General features: G+C 39.7%; 1 protein-coding gene across 1 annotated transcript in view; it reads left to right on the top strand.

The window, feature by feature from the left end:
* The window catches only part of TAF3 (TAF3 RNA polymerase II, TATA box binding protein (TBP)-associated factor, 140kDa), a 110,216-nt gene that overhangs the window by 72,038 nt on the left and 27,069 nt on the right, over positions 1 to 11,109 (top strand). The window contains exon 2 of the mRNA XM_010001273.1: positions 7,431 to 9,247. Coding sequence (XP_009999575.1) covers positions 7,431 to 9,247 — 1,817 coding nt within the window. The remainder of the gene's footprint in view (positions 1 to 7,430; positions 9,248 to 11,109) is intronic.

Genomic DNA, 11,109 nt, shown 5'->3' with positions numbered 1-11,109 from the left:
TTTTAAGAATCCTGGGTAATTTGGCTACGTAAACATTGCATATTCTAAAAAGCATTATAATGAGGACTGCCACTAGTAAATATTAAAAAGTGTTATTCTCATTGCATCCAGTATCCTAAAGCAGCACTGGAAGCCAAAATTGCACATTATACCTTAAGCCAAGATCTGGTGCCCAAAGAGGGATGCTCCACAACTCACTCCCCTTCTTTCCCACACCCTTAGGCTTGCATGATCCTGAGGTGGGCTTTTTCCTTTGCCAACTGGGCAGAAGAATACTTGATCTTAAAATATCTGTTCTCCTTTTTTTAATTCCACACCCAGATATTTTTCTATCTGAGACAGCCCACTGAGTCACTTCCCTATAGAGAAGGGGCAAAGTGATGAGGAGAGAAGCTACAGGACTTTCCTCTGGCTTGTGCTAGTATCATGACAGATGATGTATCATGACAGACCAGATTATGATCTGAGTTCCAACTAACAGATAATCTTTCTCATTTTAGTCTCAATTAGTTCCCCATTCTCCTGCACAAATGCTTGAACCAGAATAAAAGAAAAGATGGGACTGATTCTTTTTAAAGCAACACTGTGATATGGAGTTACAGCTTGAGTAGTTGTGGTTTGTTTCTGGAAAACTATTGATATCTTCTTCTCTTGCTGCTTTTCAAAAGTTTATCTCCATTGATTTCATACCAAGAAGTGCCTAATCAAGAGTGTGAAGCAGTTGCTCAACAAGTAACTTAATTAGTCTGGAAATTTGTGACTCCTGAACCAGATTGTTGGCATCAACTGTACTTCAAGGTGTATGAATGTATTTAATCATTAAGGATGGAAGGGGATTTTGTCAATCACTTGTAGCTTCTTGGAGTGACTGGGAAATGTATACAGCAAGTCTCTCAGTCCCATTGAAGACCTCCAGCCTTCAAACCTGGTTGCTGAAGGCACTACCTTCCATTTGGGCCAAAATTTTCAAACGGGACTAATGATGGATGCCTGACTTCAGGCATCTTTAGCATCCCTTCAGTGTTTCAGTTAGGTATGTAAAATCACTGGCTACACCTGGCTTTTTTCCTTTTAATGCATTTGTGATTCTGCATTTTAGAACATACCGAGAAGGCACAGGAATGAGCTCACTGGCAATGTCAGTGGAAAAATTTGAGACATGTGGAAGATGAGCTCCTTGAAGGTGCTCTCTTACCAGCTCTCTTCATGTAGAAAGTGTCAGTTGGAAAATGTCAGGGTTGGTAATAGTTTAGTTGACCTCCTTTATACAGTAACAGAGAAGTCTGTTGGTGTATCCCCTGCTTGATAAAAGTCACATCAGTGATCAGTTGTATTCATATGGCAGAGAGAGTATATACATAGCAGTATATATATATATATATACATATATAGATAGATACATATAAAATCTGGCACTTCAAGCTCAAAAGTATTGCAGGTACCTTAGTGTGTTCATTTTGCATTAGGGTATCAGGATATTGGCCTGTAGGATATCAGGATTGAATTTTGTTGCTCTGCCATTAATTTCCTTTATGGACTACCAGCACACTTTCTGTTTGTTTTGGGAAGAGGCCATTGTTATTACAAGTTCAAGAGATAAAACCTATTATGGCATAAGAAAAAATCTTTTCACTTCTAACAGAAGTCAAAAGCCTTTACTTGTTAGGGTATGATAGGGATGTTAAGCTTGACTTAGTGACTTAAACTTTCCCAGAAGACATCTTTGTCTTAATTTCATGCTTTATCTAAGCAACAGGAAAATTATTTTGAAAGTCTACAGGAAATTTTTGTTGTTGTTTTTTCTTCTTCACTAAAAAGGTTCACATGTTGTGGAATGATCACTTCCTTTCTTGCATTTGAGAGGCTGAGCTGACTTGTGTATAAAACCTTCAATATATGCTTGAAAAGAAAGATGGGTTGAAGATTTCAGTGCAGGCACTAGCATAGTATTCCCTTTCATGAGTCCTTTCTTTAAAACCCTGATGCTTTCAACTTCCATACTTAGGTACTTGGTACCACGCAGTGCAAAGGAGCCCAGAGACCTGATATGAGCAGAACTGTGTATGAAAGAAATGTAGGATCTACTGGGAGATCTTTATTTGGCCATTTTGCATTTTGTTAGAAAATAAAATGTCCAGATTCTGTTTAAAAAGAGAAGGGTTAAGGAAAAAATTTAATTGTTGAAAATAGGCATGTTGCATGGCAACATCTGCTCATTCGGAATTGTATCCTTTGTGAGATTGCTTTGATAGCCAGTACTGTTTATCTGGCATACTGAAGTTAATATCACATTCCAAATGCCAAAATCTTGCCTATTATAATAAGAATTGTTTGCTTCCACAGGAACCTGCCAGCACTTCATGCAATTCATACCTCAGCCTTAGCTTTGGAGACAATAGGCTGCAATTGCTAACATCAAGTTAGGCTTTCTTCAGCAAGTGATGTCCCTGTCTAAACCAACGTGTCTGACTCTGCTTCATCTTGTACCTGAAAAGTACTGGTTTATTCTTAAATTTCCAGATCTTAGCCAGGTGGTTTTATTCTACCAGCACCCTGTATTAATCCAGTTTCCAAAGAGAGACTGGAACTTTGCTTAAATTAAATACCAGCCAACAGTGTTTGGTAGGGTCAGGACCTGCACAGAGATCTTGTCTGTCCCATGTTCCTGAGGACATCATCTAGCTGTAAGTGCTTATGCTGCCATCTCTGAAGCTACAGAGTAAAAAGACTGGAAATTACTAATATTATGACAATTTTTAGGGTTTTATTGGGGTTTTTTTAATAGATATGTATGTGTGTGTGATAAGTTTTCTTGCGTGAAAGGTGTCTTTACATAGGTGTGTTTCTCTTCAATCAGAAGAGTTTTGCATCTGTTTTTTCCTGCTTTCACTTTCATCTGACCTGTTGAAAGAGTGATGTGTGCAGCCTCCTCTCATGAGGCAGCCAGGAAAGCACAATAGTGAAGGGTGGGAGATCACACTTGCTTTTTTCTGCAGTAAAGACAGAATTTCTGTCCCTGTGTCAGTTTTAGGGACAAATAATCCCTTGATCATTGTGAACTTGGAAGTTCATTACTGAAGTGTTGAGTATTGCTGTCCTGAAACCCAGCCGTGGCCAAATTAAGAGGGTATATTCAATAAGCCTTTGGTTTTGGAGTCCCTGCTGTGCTACAGGAGCATGATGTACAAAGAAAGAAATTTTGTGCTTCTGTAGCGTTTTTTTTGCTTAAAAGGCACAGAAGTTTTAGGTTCTTGCCCGAACTTTTCAGCTTAAGAAATTTTCCAGCATTTGAAATGGTGACAGATCATCATGGCTTGCTTTTGGAATTCTAATACTTTCTGTCTAGAGACCCCAAGGAGCTACATCTTTGTCAAGTTCAGCTTTTGCTGCACCTCTATGAGATGAAATAATCATTACTTGTCAGATGGGGAGACAACAGTATGTGCTGTGTGCGACCTGTCCAAGATTGTGCTGCAAGATGGGAGTGGTTTCTCCTCCCTTAACTTCAAAGTCATCGTTTCATGAAAGTGAAGAGCTAGTCATTGCATAGACATGGGGGATGTTACACATCCTAATATGATCCCGTAAGGATGCTGTCTTAACAGCTCTCTCAGAAGCAGAGTGCTATCAGCCATCAGCTTGTTTTATTTCAGCATTGGACAAATTCACATTTGGGGCTGGGCTGTTACAGCTGAGCTCATCCCTCCTGTAACCTGTGCATCTTCTGAACCCAGGCTCTGCACATGGGACTGGCTGACATAATAAACAATTGCCCTGTGTAGCTGTAGTAATGTGAGCATTAATATTGATCCAGCACTGACTTCTCTAACAACAACAACAAAAAGTATCTGTTATCTTGAGAAACCTCCCAAACAGCTCTGGTCTCCTTTCATTACAGAAGAGAGTTATTAGGGCAGATGGCCGAGGTGATATCCATTTGACCTATAGATGCTAACTCAAGGGTCGGATCATTAATAAGGTGGCCAGAGATAGGGAGAGATGGCAGTAAAGAGAGTTAAAAAGCAATCCTGTGCACAAAGGATGCACATCAAGAAGTCCCAGGTGGCAAATGAGGTGGACAAAGGTGAAAAAGTGGCTGCATGGTTTTAAATGCTCCTCGCCAAGTCAAGCAGATTACACATAAAACCTCATGTTTTCTCATATTTGGTTCCTGTGAGAATCTTTCTGGAAGAAAAACAAGCCTGTAGTTCTTGAGCTAAGACAGAGATTTGACTTTTTCTAATTAACCTCCCCCCCCAAAACAAAACTGCTTTATTTTTTTTCTGCCACGGTCACAGCTGCGGTGGCTCAGGTTTGAAAGTTGCTGCCTGGCAGAAAACCAGTCCTCGCTGAGGATCAGACCATGGCCTTGTTCCAAGAGAAATTTGGGTTTCATTTGACCACGATAGGATTCCAGATTGTCATCTGAGCATGTCTGAAAAGTGGTGAATGTGTGTCAGTAGTTAAGTGCTCGTGAACTTCCTTAGTCCCTGGATTGTTCAGGACTGACCCAGGCAATTTTTTCCAGATGTTTTGGGGAATCCAAGTCCGTATAAAAGGGATGGTAATGCTTCTGCTTCCTTACTAAGTTGTCTTTGTGGCTTGCAGGAATGTGCATGAAAGCTGGAGCCAAGACACCCCAATTTCTAGTCTCACCTCTACAAACTGCACTTTAACCTTTTCTGCCCTTCCCTGGCATCTCTACACAAGATCACAGAAATTTTGTGGGCCTGCTGCAAACTTTACTTGGCCTTATTTTAAAAAAAATAAGCATTGCTCTTTTTTTATTGTACAAAACTCCAGTCCCTGTTCTCCAAACCTCCTCTGAAATTGTTTTTTTGTCTTTGATCCAGCAGATGCTGGTTTTCTACAGTCCTGAGTAGGTTAAACATGAGAAGCACCTTGGGATGAGAAGGAGTTACAAAAATATGAAATATTGCCATGCACTTCCATGAGCCATGGTATAACAGAGTGGCTGTTTAAGCAGACACCAGGAAGAAGTCTTTAGCAAATAAATGTTCTGATTTTTCTAGCAAATTTAATTTTTTAGTGTTCATTGCAGTAGTTTCTCTTCCACTTTACTAACTCTTATTATCCTTGTGGTTTTTATATTAAAATGGTTTATGTGGCTATCTCTAAAGTCTGCATGATCAAGCCCTGTCTTTCCTAAACTCTAAGTTTGGCTACACTTTTCATGTTGTAGCTGAGGCAGAAAACTTCTTTAAATCCTGATTTTTAAAGTATGGTGTTTGTTTTGAATTTTATTACTCTTTACAATTTTAAATGAAAACAAGCTCTCAGTGGTGAACTGGGTTGAATAGGGTTGGGAAAGAATTGCTCAGTAGCAACCAGTGCTGTATGACAACTGATGAATGCTAATTCTTCATCCCCAAAACAGTTTTGAGCAGATGAAGGCAGCTGATTTCTGCAACAGCTTAAACAGAGATTGAAATTACTTCCATGATCTGGAGGCAGATTTTTTTTTTTCCCTGTAGCAGGTGCAGGCTTCAGTCCACAGTGATTTCTCAGTTATACTCTAACTTTGCAGTTTAAAAAAATTAATGTCAGTGCCCAGCCAGGCAAAACCTAACTCCCTAACATTTCTGTTTTTCACGGAAGGCTAAGACTTTATCCTCAGGCAAAGCCTCCTCTCTGGGCTGGCTGCTGTAAATCCTCTGGGCCCTGGCAAAAGCCAGAGTTGCTAGCTCATTTTACTTAATTTGTGATGCTGGCAAGATTTGTGCTGCAGCCCAGGGCTCTTGACTCAACTCTCCTAAATCAGAGCATTGACACATTACAGTAGAGAAACACCAGCACATAAAACCTGAAAATGTATGCCTCAAAAAGAGATATTTCAGAAAGATGTTGTCTTACAAAGCTTTAAATGGTGTCAGTGTAAGGTTGTAAGTTTCTCAGTGTTTTCTCCTTTAACACCACTTGCTTGTTAAGAAGTTGGGTTTTAGCCACTGTCATAATAAATGGTTTTTATGCTATGTATTTCATGTGAGAATATTAGCGCACTTGATTTCTTTCTACAGAAACCCTGCTAGACAAAATGTCATGTGTTTTTACAGGTGGGTAAACAGGGACATGAGGTTAAAGTGAAGTGAGGTTGTCTACGTAGGGATGTAACCAGCATAGGTGTAATGATGTAATTACAGCAAATATAAGTGTGTCAGGTTAATGCTAGTGTGCTCCTTCTTATTCCGGACTAAGAATCCATTTTCCTGCTTGGATAATTCCATTTTGAAAGTGAGAAAGTGTATCCAAGTGGATAAAGTGTTTGGCTGTGGTTGGGGAGATCAGAGGTTCTCTGCTTCTCAGACCTGCTGTGGATTTGCTGGGAGATCTCAAGTGAATTTTCTCCTTTCTTTGCACCATCTTGTCACACATGGAGGACTGAAGATGGTCTAATATGTAGGGGAAGAAAAAAGTAGTTGCAACTAAACAGAAAACAGGAGACATATAAATGATGTCCACATTGACTTGAAACAGTTGGTGCCTGTTGTCCACACTGTGCCTGTTTTAGGCTTTATTTTATTTTCAAAAGCTGGTTTGTGGTCTCATAGCCAAAATGCCCAGTTGCAACTGGAGCATGGTAGGTGGATTCCTCTGGCAACACATCTTTCATTTTTTGTTTCCTTATAGCAGAAAACCAGCATATGCTCTCCAGGATTGCTCCATGATGCAAATAAAGCAACAGTAAATGGGAATGATGGAGAGATGCATTTTGAAGATGTGCTCCTGATCCAAACCAACACACACACCACTGGGGTGGTCCCATATAATCATAACAGATGACATCCCTGTGCAGCAAGTTCTTAAGATGATATCAGAGATAGAACCTGTCAGGTTCAGTGGGGCTTAATTCTCTGCTTTAACCTTCAGACTGTGCTGCTTCAGGAAAAACAAACCAGGTTTAGGAGGACATTTTCCTAATAGTGAAGTCACAGTCAACATTGTGTGATATATAATCACAGCAGCTCATTCCTATGAATGTTACTTTGATGTGTGCTTTGCAATTCACTTTGTTACAGAAAAAAATGCTTCAGCCTCTCTCCCTTCATTTAAATGAATGAAGCAGATTTGTGTTACTGTCATTCAAACAACTGAGTAAGAAATAATCTGGGTTGGTTTAGGTAGAACTGACACTGGACAGTTTGGATATACCACCACTGGAGAGGGCCATCCTCATATCCTTTGCTCATGTGTGTTACATTACACTGCAATGAGGGCACCTGCTAGTTGTGATGGTGGCTGATGTGAGACGGAGGAGATGCCACACTTTCCTTTCAAGTAGAAGGCTGTTAGGTGGCCAGTTGTCTCTGTTGGACTGAGGTGCATGTAAACATTTGCTCTGATGCTTTTTTGTTTCCATATAACACATTTTTAATTATTCTAATGCTTTTTCAAAATGTTCTGTGTTACAGAAGAGGAAGAGGAACAGGTGCCTACTGATGGAGGTACCTCTGCAGAGGCCATGCAGGTCCCACTGGAAGAAGAGGCAGATATGGAAGAGGATGAGGCAATTAATGATGAGAACTACTTGAGCAAGAGACCATTAGAAAGTCCTGATGCTGAGGAGTTTCTGCCTGTGAAACGGCCCAAACTCTCTGTTTCTAAAGGGGACACCTTGGACGGAGCATTGGAACCACGTGAGCCTCTTAGCTCAATAAATACTCAAAAAGTCCCACCAATGCTTTCTCCAGTTCATGTTCAGGACAGTGCAGACTTAGCCCCTCCTTCACCGGAACCACCAATGTTGGCTCCCATTGCAAAATCACAAGTGCCAACTCCCAAAACTGTAGAGGCAAAGCCATTGGTACCTAAAACAAAGTCCAAAACAAGTTCTCCAGGACAGAAGACAAAATCACCTAAAACTACGCCCTCACCAGTGGTAACTGGAAGTCCCATCCGTTCACCAAAAACTGGATCCAAAGAGAAAAAGTCACCAGGTCGCGCCAAGAGCCCAAAAAGTCCTAAAAGTCCAAAGGTTCCTGCTTTTGTTCCCCAACCACCTGTCAAGCCTGAAACACCAAGTAGAACCTCTCTGGCTGCATTAAGTGACAAGATAGGAAAGGAAAACATTCAAGTGAAACAAAGACAGACACCACCTGAGCCTGCCACCAAGCCAAATATTGAAAACCAGTCTAAGAAAGTCCCAGTGATGGACAAGACCATTGACGATTCAATCGATGCTGTGATTGCTCGTGCATGCGCAGAACGAGAACCAGATCCCTTTGAGTTTTCCTCTGGTTCCGAATCAGAAGGGGAAATTTTTACCAGCCCTAAAAGACTTTCTATTTCAGAGACAACAACTCCTAAACCTTCAGTTTCTGCCAATAATGCAACTAAGGCAGGAGCAACTCCAGTACCTCCGTCAGGTGGGACCTCAAGTTCAGACATTTCATGGACAATGGATGACTCGATTGATGAGGTCATTCGAAAGGCAAACATGGGGACACCTTCTAATCCACCTACTAACTTCACTTATTTCTCCTCTCCTTCTGCTTCACCACCAACTCCAGAACCTCTTCTCAAAGTCTATGAGGAGAAAACTAAGTTGACTTCATCAGTAGAAGTGAAAAAGAAATTGAAAAAGGAGCTGAAGACAAAAATGAAGAAGAAAGAAAAACAGAAGGAAAAAGATAAAGAGAAAAGCAAGGAGAAAAATAAAGAGAAGGAAAAGAACAAGGAGAAGGACAAAGACAAGGAAGGAAACAAGGAAGCAAAGTTTCAGTGGAAGGAACTACTCAAAGATGATGATCTTGATCCCTATAAATTCAAGTTAAAGGACTTTGAGGATGCTGACACAAAAGTTAAGTTGAAAGATGGCAATACCAAAAAAGAGAGAGAAAAACATAAAGATAAAAAGAAAGAGAAAGAAAAAGGCAAAAAAGACAAGGATAAGAAAGACAAAGAGAAAGTTAAAGATAAGGGTAAGGAAGATAAGATAAAAGCTCCATCAGCACCTCTTGTGTTACCTCCCAAAGAAATGCCTTTGCCCTTGTTCAGTACACCAGCTGCCATGAGGCTTCCCAGCATGTTACCCTCCTTGTCTCCAATGCTTCCTGAAAAACTGTTTGAGGACAAAGAGAAACCAAAAGAGAAGAAGAAAGACAAAAAAGAGAAAAAGAAAAAGAAAGAAAGGGAGAAGGACAAGGAAAAGGAAAAGAAGGAGAAGGAAAAGGAGAGGAAAGAAAAAGAAAAGAAGGAAAAGGAAAAAGAAAAACACAAACATGAGAAGGTAAGCTGTTTAGATGAGCTGAGATGGTCTACTTGCTTGAAAAATGCACATGAATTCCTGTATTTGCTGCTCTGAGTTGCTTAAAAGCTTTGAGGAGATGGGTAATTACAGTTTTGGCATTTTTTTAAAAGTAGCAGCTCTGAGGAATAAGTTCCACAAGAGTTTCAGGGATTGTCCCACCTCTTTGGAAGGCAAAAACAAAGGAAGTTCAATTTTAAATGTGAGATTGTCTTTCTGGTTTTCCTCGAGTCACTTCTCACTTTGAAAAGCCTGGGGCTCAGGCTCAGTAACAGCAGACACCCCCCAGGTATTTGTAGTTTTGCAATCCACACATTCTGTTCTGTAGATTTCCACTAGGAGGGCCAGCAACCATATGTATATACCTTCCATATAAACTTTAAATTGAGTTCCTAAAAGTCTACAGTTTCAAAGCTTGTAGAAGCCTGTACATTACCAGGTAGACAGAAATGAGGAGCAGACTGCCTTCAAATAAGCAAGTTCACCAGTTATCTCAAATGTTCCAAAGAGCCTCTGAATCTTCTCTCAGCAAAACCACCCCCATGATGCTCCAATTTGTTTGAAGTAAGAAAATTGTTTTCAAATTATGGTTTAAATGTTCAAATGTCACCTTTCATTTTGAGTCTTACACTTGCAAGAGAGGGGAGCAAGTTTTCATGTAGGTTTAAGCTCCTTCCATTCCTGTAACTTACTGATTTACATCAGCCAAAGGTAATTTCTTCTTTCTAGTATCACCTAATCTTGAGAATATATTTAATATCTAATAAATGAAACCAGCGTATTTGCATGTTATCAGATGTGAAATTCCATTAGAAACCGCTCCCCTAGTTCATGGTTTGCTCTCATTTTTTGTCACTTCACCTTATAATACGCATTAAATTGTTAGTATAAAAAAAAAAGAGAGAAGAAGAAGAAAAAGGAAGAAAAGAAAGGGATTGTCTTCATATGTGATAACCTTGGATACAGGATTTCCTAAATCTCTATCCTTAGCATGAGGAAGCACTGTATGAGTTCTGGTTTTACTAAGATGCTCTTTACGTTCTTCTTTGAGTGTAATACTCAGTTTGAACAAGCTCAGATTTGAGACATTCCTCACTTGCCACTGTGTTCTATTGTGCTACCTGCTGGACTTGAAACAAACTGATTTCAGAACCTGACATATTTCTAAAGTTGACAAATGGTTTTGCAGTGCAGAATCTGGGTGATCTGGAGAGCAAACATTTATCTGCTGTGGATGAGTCGCTGACAGACAGGAGTCAAGTTCTCCAAGTTAATTTAATGTCCAGTCTTAGACTGTAGCAACAGTTTCACATATTCCACATTTTGTCTCTGCCTCTCATGCTTGAGATGTTTTGTCATTATTCGATTGAGAGTTGCTGCAGAAATTTCTATTTAAATATGCATATATATAAAATGGAGACGAGTTGCTTGTTTTTCCTGCATTTGATTTTGCATTTCTTCTGCAAATCTCTGTATCTTTAGATGCAGATGCTGTAGAGCAATATAACATATACACAAACAAACTGGTCAAGCTTTGGTAGAGACTGAAAATCTATATATATTTTAGGAAAAGGAGTTAAACATTAATAAAAATTTGGACAAATTAAATTGACAAAGCTGCCCATTACCTTGGCAAAAAGTCCCTGTCAAAAGATAAACTTTAAAGCCAGAATGCATGAAAGAGTCCCCAGATAGAATTAAAATTTAAACTGATTCTTGATAGATAAGCTTTTTTTAAATCCACCTCTTTGCTTCAAGTCAGGATTTTAAAAATAAATTTCCCCTTTAAATCTCTTGAGCGATTTTCATTTTTTGCAAGGCCGCACTGCTGGTGTCCTGGAAAA

Source organism: Chaetura pelagica, unplaced genomic scaffold (assembly GCF_000747805.2).
Source record: "Chaetura pelagica isolate M959 unplaced genomic scaffold, ChaPel_1.0 scaffold66, whole genome shotgun sequence".
Classification (NCBI taxonomy): Eukaryota; Metazoa; Chordata; class Aves; order Apodiformes; family Apodidae; genus Chaetura; species Chaetura pelagica.
The sequence above is the reverse complement of the archived record's forward strand: the minus strand, read 5'-3'. Positions and strand labels throughout refer to the sequence as shown.